At 31.9% G+C, this 25,657-nt stretch overlaps 1 protein-coding gene across 2 annotated transcripts in view; it reads left to right on the forward strand.

Annotated features, from left to right (window-relative positions):
• The window catches only part of LOC118205066 (BOS complex subunit ncln), a 76,619-nt gene that overhangs the window by 32,329 nt on the left and 18,633 nt on the right, over positions 1-25,657 (forward strand). For both annotated transcript variants that reach the window (XM_035377349.2, XM_035377347.2), the window contains 3 exons: positions 11,063-11,183; positions 14,679-14,851; positions 18,333-18,386. In XM_035377349.2, coding sequence (XP_035233240.1) covers positions 11,063-11,183; positions 14,679-14,851; positions 18,333-18,386 — 348 coding nt within the window. The remainder of the gene's footprint in view (positions 1-11,062; positions 11,184-14,678; positions 14,852-18,332; positions 18,387-25,657) is intronic.

Genomic DNA, 25,657 nt, shown 5'->3' on the forward strand with positions numbered 1-25,657 from the left:
ATATCATTTACCTAAGTTACTTTTTTCCCATTCATAAGCATATAATCATCATATAACTAAAAATGAGCTTTTTAGGGGGTTGTTGAGTAGCAGATGTTCCCATGGCACATCCTGGGTAATCTGCAATAGTGTTCAGAATCTAGTGTTTTTTAATCGTAGGCAAAATCTCTTACTTTTTTATGCGCTTCCGAGCAATGCTCGTTTCAGCACTCTTTTCAATCAGTGTGCCCACTTCGGGCACATCCAGAGAAGTAAAACAATAAGTGCTATCTTTACAAAATTTTTACTTGTGTACTCCTCTAGGCCTAATTAAACTGCCTACCTGTTTTATTATTATTATTATTATTATTATTATTATTATTTTTTATTGAAATTCCAATTTTAAAAGGTAGCGTGCCGGAAAAGGATAAGGGAGCTCGTTTTTTAAATGCATTGAACAATGGGATATTATTTGAATATTTTTGTTAATTTTCAAAACCTGGTCCTAAAAATTTGGGGAAAATATATGAAGAAATACAGTGCCACATAATATTTTATTTTAATAATCTATAGGTTATGGTGCAGGAAATTAATTTTATTGAGTGAAACATTAGCTGGTAATAATTTAATATGTGATCTACTAATTTTAAGTACTTATTTATTTCTTAGACAGCAGTATTGAAATACACATTTGAAGGTGCAATAATATGGTGAGATAAAGAAATAATTAAAATTTCCATCAATTTTAATGCTGTCATCTAAAAAATAAGTAACTAATTAAAAGTGGCAGATTACATAATCACATAATTACTCATCAGCTTATTCTGGGATACCTTATGCATGTAATAGACTTATACTTCTTTAGTATGGAAAACTGGAAAAGCATTACTTATGAATCCTTGGGAGAGGGGTCTCATTACTTCATGACATCTTAAAATACACCTAAAGGTTTTAATACTGATGCAAAAATTTAGGTATGGTTTAATTGAGCATTTGAATTTTTTACATATTTTCTCCTTCCATTTTTTTAAATTAGTAAAACAAGAGAAGTCCTGTAAGATATTAATGGCTTTATGGGGGGGGAATGAGGTTGTTACATGTGTGTATAAGTATCCATTTTAATTTGCTTTTCTGGAAATTGGTTGACTATAATAGAAATGAAATAGGTAATTTGAGCTACAATTAAATACAATTGTTGCATTTACAAAATATATCATTGAAGCATAGTTACTAGGTATGAATTGCTCAGATAATAATCTTTGCCAAAAATACAAATAAAATTTTTGAAATAATGGTAGATTATTGGATACCTTCTGATTATCCATACTGCTGGTTTCAATATTGGATAGTATTGTCTTGTGGCACATTATCTAGTATATATGCACAAGCAACTCACACATGTTTGTAATGTAGTTGAATATACATTGATCGCATTTTATGTTTAGTTGCCTAGTGTAAGATGTCTGCCATATAAATTTTCTTCCTGCTTTTAAATTTTTTTCATAAAATGCTAATTTTTACTATTATTTATGAATGAAACAGTAGCTATCAGCTAAATGAATATTTTCCCATAAATTCACAAAAAAAGCCTTTTTAGGTGTGCAGATAATCAAAAAATACTGTGGGGAAATAACAAAGAGTAAATTAATTAACAAAAGACATTTTAATGAAGACAAACGATGATAACATAAATTTAACATTTACGAGAAGAAAAAGTAATTATTTGTCATATTTCTTTACAGCAGAAGTGGCATCTCTGCTTCTACATTCCTCTAACATCAGTCGTTCATCATCTGAAAATGATTCTCCTAATTTATGGCTTTTTGCTTTCAGAGCTCGTAATAAAAAAGATGATGTCAGGGCTTGGTTATATCTCAGCTGCTGGATTTTGTCATGGCTGCAAATGATCAGTGCTACATTCTTGGTCATCCTAGAGTGGACTGGCCCTCCAAGACACTGCAAAATTCATAAAAAGAAAAAAAAAAAAAAAAAAGGCAAGATATACAATAATAGAATAACCATTCGTGAAAAATTTAAAGCGCCGTTCATTTCTTGACGAATTTGGCATGTGTGTGGTGCACATGGGCCCCTCATTTGCCCTTCCTTTACTACGTCATAAGTGTTGCCATCCTTAACTTTCGTGACCTCATAAGGTCCGAAATAGTTGGCTCTTAATTTTAAGTGTGGTCCAAATTGAGTCCCTTTTGATTGCTACTAAGTCACCAACTTTGTATGGCTGTGCTTCTTTTCTCTTGGTGTTGTATGTCTATTTTCTTGTTGGACTTGAGAAATTTGTCTCTTGCCTTGCTTTTGTAATTCTTTTCTTTAAGACTCGAATTGAGATTGAAACTCACTTTCTAACAGTTCTTTGAGCTGATCGGTGCCCTTACTGTTAATTTTGGTACTGAAGAGTAATTCAAACGGAGCAGTGTTAATGCTTCTCTGATATGTTAAGGATTCTCTGGATGTCATGGGTACCATTCGGATGGTTTTTTGAAGGACAGTTTCGCTAAGCCTGATATGATGATTAGTTTAATTCGCTCGACTTGTCCATTTGCCCTCGGCAGGCTTGGGGATGAGATGATGTTTGATATCTTCTTTAGATTGCAATTGAATTTCCAATGATCACAACTGGTATTGGAGCATGGGGAACGAGAACGTCGGAGCTGCAATGCCTAAGAATGAAATTAGATACAATACAGAGAAGCTGGCTGCTGTGCATGACCCAAGCTAAGTGGCTTGGCAACCATCTCCACAGAGGTGCTATGTGTACTGGTGGGTGTCCTCCCTCTTTCCTTATCCTATAAATTTTTTTTCAGAAGTTTTATATTAAGGACTAGGAAGAAAGATTTTATAATCTAGGAAGATTATTTTGTAACAAGAAGTACCTTTGAAAAACTAAATACTAATTTAATTCAAAGGAGAGAATATCGATCCCTTATATTAATATGACTCCAACAATAGGAAAAATCGACGTTTATATACAGATGGCTCCGGGATTGGAGAGGAAATTGGACTGGCTTTGGTTGTGTATTTCTGTGGCTGTGAAATAGAAAATAAAAAATATAAACTAGAGGAATTTAACTCTGTTTTTCAAGCTGAGTTAGCAGCCATTGTAAAAGCAATAAATTGGATAAAAGAAACTTGTCAAGGCAGCATACAATTCAGATTTATTCTGATTCTCTATCAGTATTAGAAAGCCTCTCCAGCCCAGATCAGACAAGTTTTGATATTTAAGAAGTGAAAGAACTCTATAGGGATCTTACCACAAAACATTGAATAAAATTTTCTTTTATGAAGATGCACTTTGGATATGAAAGAAATGAGCCGGTGGAGGCCCTTGCAAAAGAGGCTGCTACTGAGGTAAATATAGAAAGAATAGATTGCCAAGGATCTAAATGGAAAGCAATAAAGAAAATAGATCTAAATATATATAAAGAATGGAATAAAAAATGGAGAGATTCAGACCGTAGAAAGGACTACTTAGAAAACATTGAAATCTCGAAAAATATGAAAACTATAACTGATGAAGGACCTTTGTCAGATCCTTTCAGGTCATGGTAGATTCCTGGCTTATCTGAACAGATTAAAAATTCAAGAAAACGCAAACTGTATACTATGCGGTAAGCTGGGAAATAGCAGGCACTATGTGAAAGAATGTAAATTAACACAAGACCTTAGGAATAGCAAGATGGACTTTAAAGACCCAGTTTATACCAGAAATGAAGCAAAAAACATAGCAAAAGAGATCATAGAAAGAATAAATAAGAGTTGGAATAGACCAATAACAAAGGACACTCAAAATGGCCCTATCAGAGGTTTTCCTGGTCATAAAATAAATGGGATGAAAGTTGCTGTGACTTGGGGGTTTCTGCATTAGAATCGCCCTGTATCCTTTTAGGCTGGTGTCTGTTTGTAGTTCAGTTTTATAATGAGGGTTTTATAAATTGTATAATGAAGGTTATAAATTGTAAGTACAAGCTTCTTAGCTAACACAGACTTCAAACAAGTGAATGTGATCCTTTGTTCTTAACTGAATTTAAACTTATTACCCTTTTTTAGCAAGTCGCTAAGTGGCTTGGCAATTAGAGTATTTAGGAATGAATTTTCTGAAATACCTGTCAACCGGAGAAAAGTTTGGATCTGCTTTAAATTAGATGGTTCAGGGAAATTTATAATGGCTTGCGTTCTTCAAGGTGGATGAGAAAATTTTACCCTTTTCCATGACATGATCTAAAAAAGTCAGTTTGTTTATTTATGAATTGAAATTTTTTAAAGTTTATTTCTCATCCGTATTCACTTGATAAATTTAAAACTTAATCCAGCCTTTTGATTCCCCCTTCATATGAGGTGGACAAAATGCTGATATCTTACATATACGGCAAAACGACGCTATCGTTAACTAAGAGTCGAAAAATGGTATTTATGAATCTCTGCTGGAATACAGCTGGTGAATTACAGAGTTCAAATAGCACTTTCAAAAACTGCTACTATCCTTTATGCATAACAAACAACTTTCTTTTTCGATGTCCACATGAAAAAAGCCATTTTTAAGATCAGTAGTGCTGAAAACATGTGCCTCTTGAAGGCAGTCTAAGATATCTTCAGTAAGGGTATGGGAAAATCTATCCTTCATGACAGCTTTGTTTAAGTGAGGATAATCAATGCAGACTCTGGGTGTTTCATCTTTTTTTCTAATGACGACCAATGGGCTAGAATATTCCGAAGAATTATCGGGTATTTGGATTTCCACAATTTTCTTTTCTGTGAATCTTATATGCGACTGATTGGTTCATTATTTTTAATACAAATTTTTAACTGTGTGTTAGTAGATTTGGTCTTACTTGGCATATAATTCGAAAGCAAATGCTGACAGTCTTCTTAAAGCAGTTTGGAATACTGGGTGCAGTATTTATTTTGTTTTTGTTACTAGCTACATCAACAGATAAAATAGATACAATATTTACTTCCTCTACACTCTGTGACTTATTTTTTTATGGTAACCCCATTTTTGTTTATTAGTGTTTCGCTTTTGAATATTACATATAAGCCTGAAATGGCCTCGTGCATCATCACATTGTTGTCTACAACATAAATGTCTGCAGGACATAGGAAACCATTAATATCAATATTACCTTTAAAGAAATCTAGTGATTTTACTTGACATTTACCGAGCTCCCTCAGTGTTGAGATTATGGGCACAAGCCTTTCGACACTTAATTTATCAAAAATAGATTCACATAGCAAAGATGTTTGGCTTCCTATGTCTATTAACACGGTTACTCATACATAATGAATTTTTACTTCTTTGGTAAACTTTGAGATTACACCAATATTTATGGTTGCTACTTTGGTTTAGAATTCTTATTTCAGCATTTGAGGTGCCCAAATTCTTTACATTTAAAACACTTCGTGCCCTTATCTTTATGAACACATTGTTTGGAAATATGACCGCTTTCACTGCAGTTGAAATAAGTCATATTACATTGATTCTCGGGAATTTCTCCTCGACTATCAGCTTTGTTTGGTTAACAGAATTTTTATAGTCAGATTTATTTCTAGATTATTTTTTTTTTTTTTTTTTGTTTACTTTCAAATTTTTGTTTTTGATGTTCATGCCTTTTTCTCATTGTCACGTATCTGCTAATAAAGCTTCAACTTGTTCTTAAAATTACTTAAAAGTTTGTGACACATACAGGCAAGATTTTTTAAACACGGATCCTGCTATACCATGTATAACGTATCTTATTAAAGCAACATCTTCAATTTAACCATTTTTAGGAATTCTCTTCAAATTAAAAAAAAGAAAATAACTCATCAAATGTTTCGTTGCTCTTCATTTTTTGTTTCGATAATAACTCATGCAGTTCATCCAAATTGTGGCTGGATCAAAATTCATCAAGAATAGCATTCTTAAAGACCTTGCTATGAGTTCAACTTTGGTTCACTAAGAACAAATAGTTTGCCTGTCATCAGGCTTTTAGCAAAAATCAGTTTCTGCAAATCCATTTAATTGAAGAATGGCAGCTGCATCTTCAAAACATTTGACCCAACTACTGACATTTTCGTGGACATTTTTTGTGACATTTTCATGATTGTTCTCTGCTAAAGTGAAACCACTAAATTGTCTCAGTCATTTTCTATTATTTCTATTGTCCAAATCGTTCAATACAGTCAAAAGTCGTTAATCCGGACTCGTCGGGACTTCGGCGATTCCGGATTATCGATTTTTCCGGATTATAGATCATCAGTTTAAATCTCGTAAGATGGCATGCAGAAATTCTAAAATTAAAAATATGAAACCGTAATTTATAAAATAATGAGCAATTATGATCTAAAGGGTATCAAAATTTACAAAAAAAAAAAAAAAAAAAAAAAAAAAGCTTAATATTTATTTGTTTACTTTATTAAACATTTCTTTCAATGTAAGTTGTTTAAGTTGCTTCGTTTTATATGATAATACTTTCTCTTTAATTCTATAAACAGACATAATTTCTTTTTCAGTTACAAAGTTCCGCTGTTCAAGTCCTGTTAATTGCTGTGCCGAGAATACCGACTAACTTGTCAATCGAAATTTTTTCATTTTTACTAACCTCTCTGTCACATTCTTCATGTCTTTATCCATTTTTTGCAGCAATTCCACTTTTTGTTTGTTGGACATCGAAACATACTTTCGTTTTGTAGATCCTTTGAAAGTTCCAGCATCGGAAATTCTATTTGACATAATCGAAAGTTCAAGTTTACTTTTATAAAACTGCTCTTACGGTCTGCAAAAAATAATAAGCGGGATCCAATTTGAAGTTTAAGGAACAACGCAATCATTAACATTAACTGAAATATATAATTAGATAATTTTAGCTTACACCGTTCGTTATACATTAAACACGCAGGCGAAAACGTATTCTGCACTTGCGCACACGCTTATGCGCAGTAGTCAAGGTCTTATGCGCACGCGTAAAACACCTGTGCGCATGTGCCAAAGCGGCGCATGCGCAGAAATTTTTTAGCTTTGAGGTCCCCATTATAGATCATTCCGGATTATGGGTGTCCGAATTAACGACTTTTATCCGAATTAGCGACTTTTTGTGGCCATCAAATTGAGTCCGAATTAACGACTTTTTGTGGCCATCAAATTGAGTGACAAAAGATTTGATGTCTTCAGTAGTAACATTTATAGTACAATTACGAAATACATTTGATTTATTTATTCTCAGTTGTACTACTTAGAATACTATTATTAACACTTTGGAAAGGAAGGTGTCTTGCTGTGACACCAGAATTCTTTCGATTCATCTTGAACTTTATTATTATCAACATTATTATTCCCACCATTGTAACCCTTTAAATCACTTTCATTTTCATCTTTTAAAATTACGTTTTTTTTTAAGTAACTCTAGATTATTCAGATTAGAAACAATTTGGGTTGCTAAGTCATCTTATGTAATCAATACATTAAATATTGGCAATGGAAATTAATTTATGAGCCTGGAAATCTTTAAATTAACAAAAAGCTGATGTTTTCTAGCTTTTTGTTAAGTTCTTTACTGTTCTCTGCTAAAGAGAAACCACTAAATTGTCTCTCATTTTCTATTATTTCTGTTGCCCATATCGTTAAATATAATTTTGTATAATAATTTTAGTTTATGTGTTATCTCTCTTTTCAAAGCATCTTCCATTCCAGGTATGTCAATTAAATTCATAATTAATAAAAATAAAATCACTTATTTCATTATAAGGCTTAATCATATATTAATAATTTCATTTCATTCATTAATCATCATGCAATTAATTCATTAATCATCATTTCATTGAGGCATAATCATTTCATTTAATATAAAGCTTAGATACTCATTTCATATAAGGCGTAATCCGTTATCCATGTAGAAGGCATAATATGGAAACAGAAGTGAATTAAAATTCCATCACTGCGATCATGAACAGATAATCTCCAATGGATATTTTTCACCAAAATTCATATCTTGAGATTTGATTTCGAGTATTCCATCGTTTGACAGTCTTTACTAGAGCTGCACACTATTTACTCACTATTTTAGAATGCAGTTTTGGTTTATCAACATTCTAACAGTCGGTAGCTAAGCCTAGTTTTTCAACATTTATATTTAATTCGATCTAAATCATTGTCACATAATCCAATCCAATCCAATTCCATGAATTTGATGAGGTTTCTGTTTGAAATGTAGCTCATCCTACATCATAAAATAATCCAATAGAGCAACAATACATCTTCAAGAATGGTAGTAATCCAGGGTGGCAAACAAAATTGCAGTACGTTCAGAAGTTATTCCCACAAAAATGATCAGAAACGGGATTCTGATAATTTTTCTGGAGAAATAATAATGAACAAATTAATTAACAAAAGACATTTTAATGAAGACAAATGACGAAAACAAATTTAACATTTTCGAGAACAAAAGTGGCATCTCTGCTTCTACATTCCTCTGATGTCAATCATCCATCATCTGAAAATGATTCTCCTAATTTATGCCATTTTGCTTTCAGAGTTCGTAATAGAAAAGATGACGTAATGGCTTGATTACATCACGCTGTTGGATTTCATCATGGCTGCAAGCTATCGGCATTACACTACTGATTTATAATATAATAAATTCAGAAATCAGTAGGAGAAAATATTATTCCCAAAAGTTTTTTAAAAGATATCTTCGATATAAATATCCAAGAATTTATGTATTTTATATGACTAATTTATAGGACATTCAAGTCTTAAAAAAAATCTGTACACAATTTTATAGAGTAATATTTTGTCTTTTGTTTTTACTTTCTTGTGCTAACTGTGCAAATAGCAATGGGAGTGTTGTGAAAAATTTCAAATTTCAGTGGAAATATTCTTGTGTATCTCCCATAACTCAAAAATGATTAGCCATAGAATATTGAAATTTTATGTATGGGACTGCTTTAACATCTATTTGTACAGCCTTTTTTTATTGTAGAAAGGGTGCCAATAAAGCATTTTGCTCAAAATGTGTTTGAATTTTTTGCATAAATAACTCAAAAATAGTTAAGTGTAGAAATGTGGAAATTTTGTATATGGTACTGCTATAATAACATTTGGTTATGCACCTTTATTTTGGTTTCAATCAGCCTGTTCAAAAGGACACTTTACTCTAGGCATTTTTTTAATTTTTCAGAATTTATGATCTATTTTATATTTAACTATCATATGATTGGCAACACTGCTGCAATCAAAGATATCTGTGCATAGTATTACAATATATAATGGACTGGGATTAATAATCAGCCTGAGAAATTTCAAACAGCCCATACGCTCTCAATTTTGAATTTGAAAATGGGGATCATATCTCACTTTCAAATGAAATAAATTTAAATGAAGTGCAGCAAAAATTGTGCATAATTTAATTGGCTTCCACGTCAGATTTTTTTTTTAAAACTAATTAGCTGTTTTCTTCTTCGAACAATGCTACTTAAAAGTTTGATTGTCAGAAACCTTTAGCTCTTCCAAATATATTGTAGTTAGCAGAAGCTGGCTGTCACTGACGGTTGTTGAATATTGGTTAAAGTGCTGTATTTGAGGTTATAATGTGTTTGTGGAGTGAAGGATTTAAAAAAATTTTAAGCTGTTCTGCTGATTAGTTCTTGAGAGGTTGGAAGGGAAAGGGTTTAAGACTCCATTTCCTAGGGTGCTTTTGAATGAAATTAGGGCTAGGTTAGAGCTAGGCGAGTAGTTGTGATATGCAACAGTACCCCTTCTCCATCCCAAATAAATAATCCAGTCCATTAGAACTTTGTTTTGTCCTCTTGGGGTTTTATAGAAAACTGATTTTTAATAGTACTGTAACTAGATTTTAATAACAGTATTAAAATTTATTTATGATATTATTAAATTTATTCAACTATTAGTTAATAGTAAATTGATATATAAGCCTGGTGGTGCAGTGGTTAGCGTGTTGCTCAGCAGCACCACAGGTCCGGGGTTCGATGCCCGTGCTGGGCAAGGTTGACTCAGCCTTTCATCTCTTGAAATCAGTGGGTCGATAAAATGAGTACCAAGTTCTCTTGGGGGCTAAACAGCGGGGTTCATGTGACAAGCTGACCACTTGTTCAGGGCATATGCTCACTGGGGCCCACGGTCAAGAAAGCAGATTTCAGGCCTTGGCCCATTAGGGCTGTTGTGCCATTAAGTTTAGTTTTAGTTTAATTGATGTATTTGGAGTTTTATTTCTGGTAATGTATTTTTTTTATTGAAATTATTAAAACTCAGTTATTTATTTTAAAATTTTATTTTATTTACCTGGTTTTCAAGTTTTTGAATATAATGCAAATAAAGAAATCAAACCGTGAAATAAAGGAGCTCTTATCTCTCTCACCCCTTTTTTTTAGGTGTATTCATCAGAATAAACACTCCCCTATTATCTCTCAGCTATTTCAGAAAACATAAACTTTCATAAAAAAGCTATAATTTAAAAGAAGATAGTTCTACATTTTTTAACTGTAAAATCTTTCCTTGGAGTTCTGTGAATAAATCTTGTAATAAAACTGTACTTTGATCATTTAGTTTACTGATTGATTCAAAATAATTAGCCAAGTAGATTATTTCGTGGAGAAGATATATTTTTTTAAAAGCTTTTCTAAAAGCAATATAATTTAAGTTGAAATCTAATGATGTATTTAACTAAGCATTTTATTAAAAGTGATAGTAATCAAGAATAATCTTTATTATATAATATAACATATATCATCTTTAAATCTTATATTTCTAAAGTAGTTGCTGTTCTTTTTATTTATTTTCTTTATGTACATATTTAGAAAAAATTAAGTTTCATTATCATTATTTTTATCTTTTCCTTCAAGACAAAACTTAACATTGAATGTATTTGTTTATAAAAATTTTTTAATATTTATGCATGGTGATATTTGTAATCTCATTGCATTTTTCATACTCAAACAAGCATGTGCCATTTTGTCAATGTCATAAATGTAATAAAGTGTATAAATATTTTGTTAAATTTTTCTTTCAAATTTTTTACATATAGTGCAAATATATGTATATACTTCATAATTTTTTTTATCATTCTTGTTTTTTTAGGGAAAATATTAATGTTGATAAACTTGCTAGAAATGTAAAAATAATTGCTGAATCTTTAGCCAGGCATATGTACAACATAAGTGGTGAAACTCTAAGCACAGGAATTTTTTCAGAAAGTTTGGTAAGTTATTGTCTTATTTATTATCCTGCAGTTTATATTTTAGTATGTTTCCTGTTTCTGGATTGGGGTGGAAGAGATAATAATAAAAACAGTTACCCAATCTCCAGTAAGTAAGATTTTAAAAAATATAGGCTGTACTAAATTACCATATTTGACAGCATATAAGATGCACTGTTTTTCCTAAATTTGGTCTCAAAAAAGTTACCCGCGTCTTATACGTGAAGGTAATTGCATTCAATAATTGTTTATTTGGCTTTTACGAAACATGAGAACTAAAAGAAACCATGCTATTGAAAATTTGTCCTTGTGTGTGGCCGTCTAAATAAGGGTGTGTCTTATATGCCGTCAAATATAGTAATTGATAAAATATTGTGTTAATGCTGATACACTTTCACAGAAAAACTTAGATAGTTCTAAATTTCTTTAATCAATAACAGTTTCCTGAATACGTATAGAGTACACTTTAGATTTCACTCAAAGCATGGAATTTTTTGCCGTTGTCTATTTTACCTGATACTTTTTATACATAACAAGCATTTTGATTTAATTAAACTGTTGCTACTTGTTAGAATTAGTTAGTTATAATGAGTTTGATGAGTTTTAGCTTTGGTGCCAAACTGATGTACCTGAACCAAAAATAATTTTCAAAATGGCAGCTTGCTAACACGTTTTGAGAAAATTCAAAAGAATAAGAAAAATTCATGTGCAAGAAACAGCAGTGAAGAATGAAATGAAATTTAAATTAATTTTTTTTTAAATGTTTGTTGCAATCTTGTTATTTCTTATTAAATTGTTAAATATTAGTTTGTTTCTTGATCTGCAAGTTATAGTTTGTAAATAATTATAATAGCCAAATGAAGTAGGAGCTAATTCAATTTGAAATTTGCTAGTGATAGTAATGCATTATGCCCCACAAATTTTCTATCACTATTGTGAACTGAGCATTCATGCTATGAAGCAATTAGTTCTTATTTTACACTATTTAAGGGTACATCTTATAAATTAATTTTTCAAATGACTGAAAAAAAATCCCAAATTCTGTTGATTATTTGGATTGATTTTACAAAATGCTAATGCAGATGAATGTTAGAACAAAGAAGAAGATTTCATTTGTGGGAATGGCATATGCTATGATCCTTTTTTGGTTAAAATAAAAACTGTAGAGCATTTCTTTCACATATATGCACAAGCTAAACAGGAATAAAGTAGTATGACAATGCTGCAAATGGGTTGCCGTTTGACTGTTCGTCTGAATCAGAGGAAGGTTTAATGTGTGTCCATGCTTAAAAGTCAGCTGTTCGAGTCATCAAACCACATTCTTAACAGAAGAATTTTATTGATCTATTAAGATCTGTTGTTTATTGATCTATTCAATTATGTTGCATGTCATGTAATATTCTTTTTCTAGATGATAAAGATTATCCCATTATACAGTCAATTCAAGTCTTTAATCCGGACTCGTTGGGACTTCGGCGATTCCGGATTATCGATTTTTCCGGATTATAGATCATCAGTTTAAATCTGGTAAGACAGCATGCAGAAATTATAAAATTAAAAATATGAAACCGTAATTTATGAAATAAAGAACAATTATGATCTAAAGGGTATCAAAATTTACAAAAAAAAAAAAAGCTTAATATTTATTTGTTTACTTTATTAAACATTTCTTTTAGTGTAAGTTGTTTAAGTTGCATCGTTTTATGTGATAATACTTTCTCTTTAATTCTATAAACAGACATAATTTCTTCTTCAGTTACAAAGTTCTGCTGTTGAAGTCCTATAATTGCTGTGTCGAGAATACCGACTAATTTGTCAATCGAAATTTTTTCGTTTTCAATAACCTCTGTGTCACTTTCTTCACTATCGGAAGCGAATTATAATGATGAGGAATTTGATTTAAATCATATCAAAGACGGAGTACATCGAGATGAAATACTACATTTAGTAAGGAATTATAAGCCAAATAAAATAAAAACATCTGCCCTGAAGATAAGGATAGTTCTGACAGATCAACTTCCAATTCATTGTGCCGCGAAGTCCCCCGCCCCCGCCGCCTTAAATTGATAAACAGATTTCGGAATGGTGAGAGAAGCAAAGGATATGCCTTTATCCATTTTTTGCAGCAATTCCACTTTTTTTTTAATGGACTTCGAAACATACTTTCTCTTTGTAGATCTTTTACATATTAGTAAATATATATCGGAAATTCTATTTGACTCTTTTATAAAATTGCTCTAACAGTCTGCAAAAAATAATAAGCCGGATCCAATTCGAAGATTAAGGAATAACGCAATCTGCAACACTAACTGAATTAGATAATTTTAGCTTAGCTTATACCGTCTGTTATACATTAAGCACGTATGCGTAAATTATGTGCATGCACACACGCATATTCGCAGCCGTAAAGGTCTTACGCAGCCGGAAAAGTCTGCGTCAACGCGACGCATGTGCAGAAAGTTTGTAGCTTTGAGGTCCGAATTATGGATCATTCCGGATTATGGGTGTCCGAATTAATGACTTTTGACTGTACTGTGTTTTTCTTGATCTAAAGCCAGTTGCCGTAAGGATTTAAATCCTCCGAATGAGACTTTGCATTGGAATTATAATTAATTGAAATCTTAACCCTTTTGGGACAGGTGTGTTACATATGCACCAGCCACCAATGTTATCTGACACCTGAGTGTGTCATATGAATCACTGGTTAAACTGGTGGATGGATGTACCCCTTATGATTTTTTTAGATAGAGTGTTTAATTAGTATTTTTTGTTACTTCTAGATATAGCACTATATCTGTTATGGAATTTATCAAGTCTAGAAAATCTTGACTTTCATTCTGTTGCAATATTTTTTATGTTTTGTTTCGGAATCAAATGTAACTTACAAAAATGTAACTTACTTTTAAGGATAGTTTTGTATGACTCTTTGCTTTGTATCTGAGGGTAGAAAGACTGCTTTTTGAGCTTTTAGAGGACATTTCAGTGACTGAACTTTATGTCTATATAAACGAGAGCTGAATGGATATTTACTATTGAAATCCTCATGAATGGTTTTATGATGCTGTTCAACATTTGATGATGACAACATTCAGTGCCATGCATAAACAAACTTTTTCACCAATATTTGTAAATAACAACTCCTCCCATTCATTGTTGAAGTGGTAAGTTTTCTTTCTGATGGCTGTGGCACATTACTCATGTCAACAAGCACACTGCAAAATGCATGTCTGGATCTCATGGAGGTTTAATCATGTATGCAGATGTTTAATGTCACCAGCAGCAGACAAGGCTTGTGTTAAAGCAGGCACCGTATATTTTACATTAGGATTAGAGTAAAATTGTGTCGGGTGGTATTGTAATTGTGGCTGCCAAGCACTTAAAGACAAGACTGTTGGCTACCAGGTGCTTGTGAGCTACAGCAGTGGTGGACATCATTGCTGTAGACTAATAAGATATGGACATAGCTTCATACTAGTCTAATGTGATTCTCTCTTTCAGTCCATCAAAAAAGAATATCTACAAGCTTGGATTGATCAGTTGTCATCTCAAGCACGTAGTGCTCAGATGCTTTCATCTGGGTCTGTTAGGCATCCTTTAGTATCATCTCTAGAACAAGCTATGTCACGATACCTGAAAGATGTGAAATTCTCCATCTTCAAGTCTGATAAAAGGTAATAATAATAATAACAACAATAATTGTAGTTTGCAGTGTTTTGATAAAAAATTTTTAAAATGCTGTAAATATGAAATTATATTTTCTGTGTTAATACTTTTAGTGAGTAGAAAATATAAAGTACCATTAAGCATCTATAAATTTCAGAATTTTTAAGACTGCAACTAAATTAAAAGAATAATGTGTCACAATCTGCTTAATTATTATTATTTGGTACTTGTCTGTGAACAGGGTGCCAGTTACCAGCTTTGTACCAGAGTGCCAAATGTATATTTATATTGCACATTTTTTATTTTATTTTGCTTTATTACCACCATTTGTTGTTGCTTTTAGCTCATAATTAGATTAGGTTAACTCCATTTTACTGTGTATTTATTCATTATATAGAAATAGCAATAATAAAATATATAATGATTAATTTATGCAATGCTGAATTTGTGCAGTATTCTGATGTATTTTCAAGTGAAAATATATTGCTATTTTCATGGGAGGAACAACAGTTTCATTCTCCCTATGTATACAGTAATATGCTTTTACTTTTGCTTTAATTCAGCATCATGCACAGCCTTGGCATTGCACTTGTTAATTATTATATCTATTTGATATATATATATATATATATATAATAGTTATTCTTTTCATGACGTTCCCTCAGGGGCTCACGTTTTCAAGTGCAAGGGTAGTAATCCCGGGTGTAGTCCTTCAGGGGATCGTCTTCTTGGTGAGACTGGTGTCACGATCCTGGAGCCCCAGTGATGTATACTTTTTTCTGCCTCCTGTCCTCTTAGCTGAAACTTTTTTTCCTTCCCTTCTCACTTGTGGTTGTCCTCTTTGGAGGTTGGGTCTCGCCATGAGAAACTGGAACAGCCCTTGTTTTTAGTTTTCGAGTGGTGAGAAAAAATGTCCACGTGTTTGTTATACGTGGAGACCTATGTCACTGGAATGGAGGGTCTTGTTAGCTGAGAGGTAAGGTACTGTCCCCAACACACTGCTTTGCCTCTGATTCAGTTAAACAGAAGGCACCTTGTCGTCCTCACATATGTCAGTTGGCTGATCAGTAGTCCTTGTATCAGAGGCTTGGGGATAAGCCCTGCTTTCGGGAAAGTCAACTGTGGGGCTTCAGATCATTCATAAATAATTAGAGAAGGTGAATGTGTAGCTGACTCAGCAAAGTCATAGACTGAACATTAATTTTTTTTTTTTTCTGTGATTGGTCGGTTCTTATATTAGGCTGGCATAAAATTCAACAGATAGAAAGGAAAGATGTTTGATATGATCATCACAGGTAGTTTTTGAAGGTTTGTATTAGTTACTAAGACACAAACAATTATTACATGGACAGGCCCATTTTAAAATTAGGAGCTCCTCCTCTGAACGCACAGAGGAAGAAGAAAATACAAATATTTAAAAATTTCAGAGCCTGGTGGCAGGAATATGTAAGGAAATATGGTGTGTGTTTGTATTTATATATACAGTGAGAGAGATACTATATTCCTCACACACATATATATATAAGTAATGCAAATTAAAGTAAAAAATAATAAGACAATTAAAAGTCATCCTATCTTCAATTTGCAATAAACTTATGCTAGTAACAAAAAGCAAGAAAAAGAAGTAAAATATGGCAAAAACCAAAAAGAAGTGAGAAATTTACACCCTTCGCTGCATCAGTCATCTGTAGGTTGGTGCAACAAAATTAAATAAATAAATCAGTCTCCTTCTGAACCACTAAAGACAAAGCTTAAAACTTAATCTCTGAAAGACAAAGCAATCTGTGCCTTAATCAGTCCAACCCATATAAGATTAAGTAAGCAGTGCAGACAAATGCAAAATTATAGCATCAAAAACATAAACAAATTTTTAAAAAATAAAATTATTCTGAGTAGACCAAGTCAAAAAAAATATTTTGTATATATATTTTTTTATTTTATTTTGCTTTATTACCACCATTTGTTGTTGCTTTTAGCTCATAATTAGATTAGGTTAACTCCATTTTACTGTGTATTTATTCATTATATAGAAATATAAATGCAATACAAATAAAGTAATAAGTAAAAATACAATCTATTGATCTCATTTCTAGACTGGTATATTTATTTATTCATAATGGTTTATATGCTTTAAGCAAACAATTTTGTTTTTATATTGGTATGCACCAGTTTGAATATGTATTGGATTTAAATGTTATTTATATTTTCATTTAATATGTATATGTTACTGGCAAAGTATGAAACACCAGCATTCTTAAGAATACTTAGGCATTTTATCTAATGCCTTGCAATTTTAGGCAAAGTAAGAAATATGAGAACTATTTCATACTTCATTATGAGACTGTATATAATACCTAAGCATTCTACAGAATAACAAATGCTGTTAGCAGGTTGACTGCCGGGAGGGGTCACCGGTGGTGGGCACTCGACTTGGCTACAGCGCGTGGGGGCTACCGGTGACTGGCAATGTGACCAATAGTAAAAATACATAATTAGAGTAAATATCGATACTGATAAATTTTTAAATAACATCATTGTTACTATGGTTTGAAGAATAATAAATCGCAAAATCGTGTCTCGGGGTCACCATTGACCCCCACCACAAAAAATACATTAAACACATTTATATAACTCATCTTCCGTAGATAATATTTCAACATAATATACATTACATAATAAAAAAAAATCATATTGGCACCATGGGCAAACCACGTAAAATGTGCACGGCAGCCAAAGTGTTAAGCAAAATATGAAGAAAAAGGTAATGATAAGGCTGTTATTTAAAAGGTGTTCATTCCCCGTAAATACAAATGTTATTTTGAAAAAATAAGGAAAGAATGCCATTAAAATTTTTTTAATTCAGAATACATAAAAAAATAAAAAAAGTTGTACAAAACAAAATTTATGCCTTTTTTCATAAAGAGAAAAAAAAAAAAAAAAAAAAAAAAAAAAAATTCATATAAAAAATAAGAAGTTAAAATTAAGCTGTTTGTTGGAATGTGGATTGGCTTGAATGAAATTTTGAATTCATTTCACTATTTACATTCCTACATTACTCACTAATTCTAAGCAATTGCAACTAAACAGAGAAGAATTGCATGGTCAAGAATATCTTCATTTTTAAGCAGGTTCTTAGAACATAAAATAAACTGTGGTTTTGAATATAGTTGTTATAAAATTCTTTCAGAAGTTTGTAGAAACTATTATCTGTCTTAGTCATTGCATTTGCCTGTATATTGCATAAGCTATTATATACTTTCCATAAGCATTTGTATATAATATGATGATGTATTTCATACTTTGCTAGTTGGTCATTTGGGATTCTATAGAATGCCTAGATAACGCGCGAAATGTTTAATCATTTCATACATTGCTGGCCAGTTTTCGGCATTCTGTAAAATGTCTAGGTATTCTACAAAATTCTGGATTTCATACTTTGCTATTAACATATTTACATTACTATTAACACTACAAATTTGAATTTTTTAGGGAACCTGAATTAGTGTTTTATGAACCAGTTTACACACAGATGAATGCATACAGGTAAGATACATTTTTGAATTGAAAGACTTATGTAGTGCATGTAAACAGTTCAAAGAATAATGAAATAAAGTAACAAAAATGCTAGAAAAGCAATGGAGGGTTAGTGTAGCCATTAACTTTCACTAATACAGGTACATTGCACATACACATATAGCAATCAATCCAGTTTCAAAGAGGATCAAGGTATTTTAGCAAATTGTTTGCTGTATGAATTTAAAGAAGGTCTGTCAGTAGCTGCATTAAGTTATTTAATATGTCAGGTATCTGGGAAGAATTCTATGTGTAAACATATCATTGAGTATTGATTCAGAAATTCAGATTGGGAGATTTGTGCCTTTGTGATGAACCTTGAAGTGGGTGACCACGGTTGCTGGATGGCTGGGTCTTGAAAGCAGCTGCAGAGGAGGACAGCAGTCAAGTCTGTAGTGAACTTGCTGAATGCTTTCAGATTTCTAAGGAAATGATCAGAGTTCACTTGCATTGCATTGGGACCCACTTGCTCAGTATGACTTTATGATGATCACAAACAGTAAGAATTTTTGGGGTTTAAAAGAAAGTAGTTCACAAAGTTAAAAAAAATAGCAAATGACTCAGATGAAATAAAATGAAAAGAAGTAAAATGCAGTCTCAAGGAAATCACAATTAGATAAAAAATAGTTATGATTTAAGAAAAAGAAAAAAATTGACATTGTTAGCCCAAAGGGCGTTAGCACAGAAGGGCTATTATTTTTGTTTTGACATTTGTGTTGAAAACTTTAAATGTCAGTTCACTTTTCAAATTGTTGCTCCCAAATATTATCACCCTGTGTTATATTTAAAGAAATTAAATAATTAAGAATCTGCATAAGTGTATGTATGTGTCTTGCATTGTGATAAAATAATGGTACCTAGAGCCATCAGATTTTGAATAACGTACATTTCCACCAGAATATGGGCATATGGGGGCCCAAATTTGAAATTTGCTTTATTATCTATTTTATAGAACTTTAATGAATTTTTAATTAAGATACTCAATGATTTCAAAGCGAGCAATAGGAACACTACAAAAAAAAGCATTTTTATCTCCAGCGCATGAGACTGTGTATCAGAAATTCTAAAAATTCTATTCTGCTGTTTTAAATATTTTGTGATATTGTTGTTGAATTGAATTTTATGGTTTAAGGGCAAAGAACATGATATTTAATAAATAAAGGTAACACCCAAAACGTTAAAAAAAAATACTGCTTTGGGCTATGCCCAAATTAATTTCATTTTGGTATTTTGCGTTGAAAACATTCACTTTCCAAATTGTTTTCATCAAATATTATCGCCCTGTGTTATATTTAAAGAAATTAAATAATGATGAATCTACATAAATGTATGTATGTTTCTCACATTGGGATAAAACAGCGGTACCTAGAGCCATCGAATTTTGAATCACATAATTCTCCACCAAATATGGGCATCTGGAAGCCCTAATTTGGAATTTGTTTTATTATCGTTTTTGTATTTTGTAATACTTTTCTGATTAACTAAACGATTTGAAAGCAAGTAGTAGCAACACTGTATTGGAAAAAAAAAAAAAAAAATATCTCCAGTGAGCGAGACTGTATATTGGAAATTCTAAAGATATGTTCATTTTAGAATTATTTTGCAATATTGCTGTTGAATTGAATTTTATGGTTTAAGTGCGAAGAATTGATATATAATAAATAAAGGTGACACACAAAACATTAAAAAAGTGCGTAATGCAACATCCCTTTGTGTGTAATGTAAAATCTGAAAGCTTTCAGATTCCCCCCCTGTACTATTTTTTATTTATTCTTTTTAAAATCTGTTTATATGAACATTCAGTCAATAAATAAATTTAAAAAAAAAAGACATTTCTATATCTCCCAAAAAATTTCAAAGATATTTCGTAGCCTTTACTGCATAATAAGTTTCAAACAAGCTGTTTTTTATGTTTGAAAGGGCCTCTAATTATCATGAAAGACTTTTTTTTCAAAGCAAAATATGCTTTTATGGAAATATAACATTTAGAATAAACACATTTTTAAAAGTCGTATTATGATTTGTCAAAAGATCTGAATTCTAATCATTTATAATATAATAAATGATGATTATTGTTACATTTATTTTCACGTTATTATTTCTGTTACATTTTCTGTTATATTAGAATTTAATTAAAATTCTTGTAAAGTAATTTCTAAAATTCAAAAGATTCTCCTTTTCTGTGGACATATTGCTAATTCTATACCAGGGATGGGCAAACTACGGCCCGCGGATAGAATTTTAATTTGCCGGTCCGAGGCAAGTTAAAATCCATCTCCTTTCCTACTTTGCTTAAATATTATTTTTTTCTTCCTTTTTTTCAAAGACTGATGATTTTTTTAATTTATCTATTTTTGTTCTACATAACATAAATCGACGGAAATAGCATTTTGTTAGGTATATCTCTAGACTGGCGCCAGCAAGCGTTATCTCTTTCTCGGGGAGCAGATATATGGGAATCCAATATAGGTGAATTAGACTTCACATGTGGCAAACTGTGCATTTTTAGCTCCAACCAGCGGCTTTTTCGTTTTCCACGAGTTTAAATGTTATTCATGGCGTATGGAAAGATCATGGACATATAGCATCATTGTGAATAGTGGTGAAATTATTATAAGTATAGCTTAGCTAGTGCTTGTTTGGGCTATTCGTGAAATAATTCAACCCCAAAATGGCTACTAAAAATATAAAGTTGATTCAGAGTGCCGTCCTTTTAATGATGAATGGACCTGGAAATATTTTTTTACAGTTGTAAAAGATAAACCAGTGTCTCATCTGCAGTGAAGCTGTAACAGTCTTCAAAGAATATAACATTTCTCGTCATGTCACATCAAAGCATAAGAATTCCAATTACGAAGCAATGTTTGAATGTGAAAGAAAACAAAATGCAGAAAGTCTTGGTAAAAAATTATCAGGCCGACAAAATTTTTTCAAGAAAGTAAACAGTATCCAAGAAGCAGCTACACATGCAAGTTACATAATAATATATAGTATTGCTAAAAATAATAAAGCTCTCGTTGATGGAGAGTTCATTAAACAATGCATGCTCCAAGTTTGTGAGGTTTTTATGTCCAGACAAGAAAAATAATTTCGAAACTGTAAGCTTATCTCGAAAAATGGTAACTTCTAGAATCGAAGACATCGATAAAAATTTGACATCACAATTAGAGTCAAAGATTGGCCAGTTTAAATTTTGCTTCATAACTATGAATGAAAGCACTGATACAAATGATGCTGCTCAATTAGTATTATTTATAAGAGGTGTTGATGAGAACTTTGAAATTACCGAGGAACTGGCATGCATGCGTTCTTCTTTAAAGGGAACTTACAACGGGGTGTAATATTTTTCATGAATTTCAAGAAAGGCTTTTAACTGAAAGTGCCTATAATAAATATAAGTAATATTACAACCGATGGAACACCAAATATGACAAACAAATTCTGGATTTCTTAGACTCTTTAATCAAAACTATCCCGGAAACAATGTTGTTTTTCTACATTGTGTTATACATCAAGATGCTCTGCGTAAATCTGCATTGAATATGAAACCCATGCTTAATGCAGTCGTGAAGCTTGTAAATACTATTTGATCTCGTGGACTTATTCACAGGCAATTTCGAGATTTTCTTCAGTCCGTGCAATCTGAATACTCTGATGTACTGTATTACACGAAACTAAGGTGGCTTAGTGCAGGATGTGTTTTGAGCGAGTTTGGCAACTGGAAGACGACATTGTGTTGTTCTTCCAAGAGAAACAATGTTCTGCGGAGTGCAAAATGTTAGAAGATACAGAATGGCTTTCTGACTCTGAATTTTTCACAGATCTTCCTTGTCATGTGAGCAACTTTAATGTCAAGATGCAAGGGGAAAATCAATTTATCGACAATATCTGGGTCCATCTCAAAGCTTTTAAAACTTAATCTGTTTGTTGCGCAGCTAGCTAAGAACAACTTGTCTCATTTCCCGAGGTTAAATTCAAATACCCTTAGTAAATGAAGAGAATCTTAAGAACTATGAAGATGGCTTGAAAAAACTGCATTTTGATTTCGAGTGCAGATTTCAAGATTTCAGTGCCTTTTAAACAGAACTGAATATTTTTAACATGCCTTTCAACCTAAATTGTGAGACAGTGAGGTCAGATTTGCAGCTTGAATTAATTGAGTTGCAATCTAACAATCACATCAAGCAGTTGTTTTTAAATATGCCAAAGTTAGAATTTTACAAATCATTATCGAAAGTAAGTTTCTTAAATTTAATATCTCACGCGCAGAAAATCAGTGATATGTTTGTTTCATCTTACATGTGAACAAGTGTTATCAACTGTGAACCGTAGAAAAAATTATTTTAGAAGTAGACTGACAGATAAGCATTTAGCCTCGTTCCTTAGAATCAGTACATCTCACTTTGAACCTCAGTATAAGGAACTTTTAAACATGAAATCACAATTTCATTCATCTCATTAACATATTTAAATTGTAATACTTGTATATATATATATATATATATATATATATATATATGTAATAATAAAATTCCATAATCAAGAATACACTTAAAATTCTAACTGTATATTCTTTTCATTTTTAATGGTGACGTTCTCTTATTTGAAAGTACGTGGAATTAAATCCACAGCCCCGTAGTCAAGTTGTTTTTCCCACCTTTTCTACATGTACAGTTATAGAATGTTCTGGAAATATTAAAAGCGAACTGGAATGGCTGACGAGGCTAACGTCATTTCTTAGAAGCTCTGCCTTTCCAGAGGCTATAAAAAGACTCGCAAAGGAATATGGGGGCTTTTTCTTTAAATGTCACGATGCAGTAAACTTCATACAAAAAGTTATTAGTAATTCTTTTTATTTACTTCGGATATCTGATTTTGTAACTGCTATTTCTCCTGAATAATAATAAATGGATCCTGTTTTCTAAACTTATCGTCTGATAATTTAAACTACGACTACATTTATATTTCTTCAGCAATCTATTTATTTTGGACAAAAGCTGGTACATCACATATATATATAAATTTTAGAAAAATTTATCTTGGCCCACCAAACCTTTTATTTTTCCCTCGATTTTTGGCCCGTGACTGAAAAAGTTTGCCCATTCCTGTTCTATAACAATCAAAATTTGAACACCTGAACTGCTGCTTTTTCTGTCAACTATGCCAAAAAGTACAAATTAAATCAGTAACATTGTCAGTTCAACAATTGGCACTATATCTATCATATACTTCCCAACTGAATAACTACACTACTCTTCGGTGAGTTTCTTGATTTTTTAGTTTAGAAATCGCGCATAAATTAGGTTGGTTGATTATTTAAATATATCAAAGCACATGGAGGTTGTCTGCCTAAGGGGAGGAATGCCTTGATGGAGGACTTTTCTAAGGAAATGTGGCCCATATTCATGTTGCATATAGGGAAAATAATGAAAACCATGCAGCCAGCTCACTTGCCTAAGTTGGTTTCTGAGACAAACTGTCAGTAGTCTTTAACAACTTGGCAACTAGTAGGACCACTTAAATTAAGAGCCTGGTTACTAGATTTGTAAAGTGTCTTATATTAATTAACCAGTTATAATGATTTAAGTCTTCATTATAACTGCTCCTTTTTCATAGTCCCACCAAGATGCAAATTAGCTTTGTGTTTAAGCTGAGAGTTTTGAATCTTTAGTTGAGAAAATGGTTGTCAATCATGTCTTGCTGTTAGTAGTTTTAGCCAGTTGTGTTTAAAAATTTTCTTCTGGCTTTAGTATTCTTGCTGACTGATGCTTTAAATGCACACTGGTAAAATGTATGAGAGAGTTTATTTAATGTGTGGTTTTAGACTATGTTATCGATGTTTGAATTTAATTGTCTAATCTGTTAATTTAAAATATCCACAAGTTGTGGAAATACTGTCTGTAGCACAAGTTGTGCCTCATGCTGAAACTGAAAGTAAAATGAAAAGGTTATTCAAACCTACTTCTCTATTTTGTGAGTTATTAAGACATAGTGATGACTCAGTATCTGTCTAATAGGGTAAGTAGGATTTTTAACTCTAGTTTTCAATTATAATAGCAACTTTACAGATTCTAATTTACTGTTTGATTTACAAATGTTTGAAGTATTGTTATATTCTCAGTCATGGACAGCAGAGTTTTGTTAACTTATTAGTTCTTAAAATACCAAGCCTTAATTTAAATGAACATTCAGTTATATTTGCTGTTATTGTATTCACTTGATGTTCTTATTACCTCCCTGTGTTATTCACCGTGGGAAGATTAAGCAGGTGGTTAGATTAAGATTTCTCTTACAAGCTGAGGTGTCAAAAGTGTACTGCAATTTTAAATGTTTTGTTGAATACTTGACTTAAATAGCTGAGAGTTAAGCAGATGATTTTTAATCATATGTTATTCATTCAGAAACTACTGTATTGCATGCTAATCCATCTTTCCACTGGTCAATAATTACTTCATGTAACCACTCTGTCTTGAAAATAAAGTCATTCTGCACGTTATCTAGATTTATCTCTTTGTGATTACCATTTCACAAATCTCAAGTGTCCACTTCATAAAACTCAAGCCATATTTTTCATTAATTATACTTTCATTAATATTTTTCATTAATTATACTTTCATTAATTTTCATTCTATTTCTTAAAATAGTTTATTAAATTGTTCTCAATATTTATATTTCATTTGTTCTTTTGCCCACCAGCGGCTGAGCAGTAAAGTTGATGTACACTGGTAGTTCGGTCCGTGGTTTGAATCCCGCGAATGGGTTGGCTGCATGGATGTTTTCAAGGTTTTCCCCATGTGTAACATGTATACGAGCCAGTTCTCCTTAGAAAGGGCTCCACGAAGGCATCCCTCCCCTTAGGCAGATAGTCTTAGTGTGCTTTGCCGTAATTAAATAAACCAAACCAAACCAAAACCAAACCATTTGTTCTTTTAATTCTCTTTAAATTACATTTTTAGAATTTTTATTTCCCTTTTTTTTTGTTCTAATATCATTTTTATTCTCAATTTCCTTTTTTTTAAGTGCCATTTAATTCTGTGACTTAGTCTTTCGGTTTGCAATAATTCCTTGCTGTTAGATCAGATATGTATTCGATTATTCTGATACATATTTTGCCCTGTTCAAACTCAGGAATGGGTGAAGGTTGTGCAATCTTGCACGTCTATGAAAAAAACGCGATTTCAATGAAATATTGCAGTAAATCAACGAGTCCTTACTGATATTTCATGAAATGAAAAGATTTT

Source organism: Stegodyphus dumicola, chromosome 6 (assembly GCF_044657685.1).
Source record: "Stegodyphus dumicola isolate Sdum_Otavi_A_Nest chromosome 6, ASM4465768v1".
Taxonomy (NCBI): Eukaryota; Metazoa; Arthropoda; class Arachnida; order Araneae; family Eresidae; genus Stegodyphus; species Stegodyphus dumicola.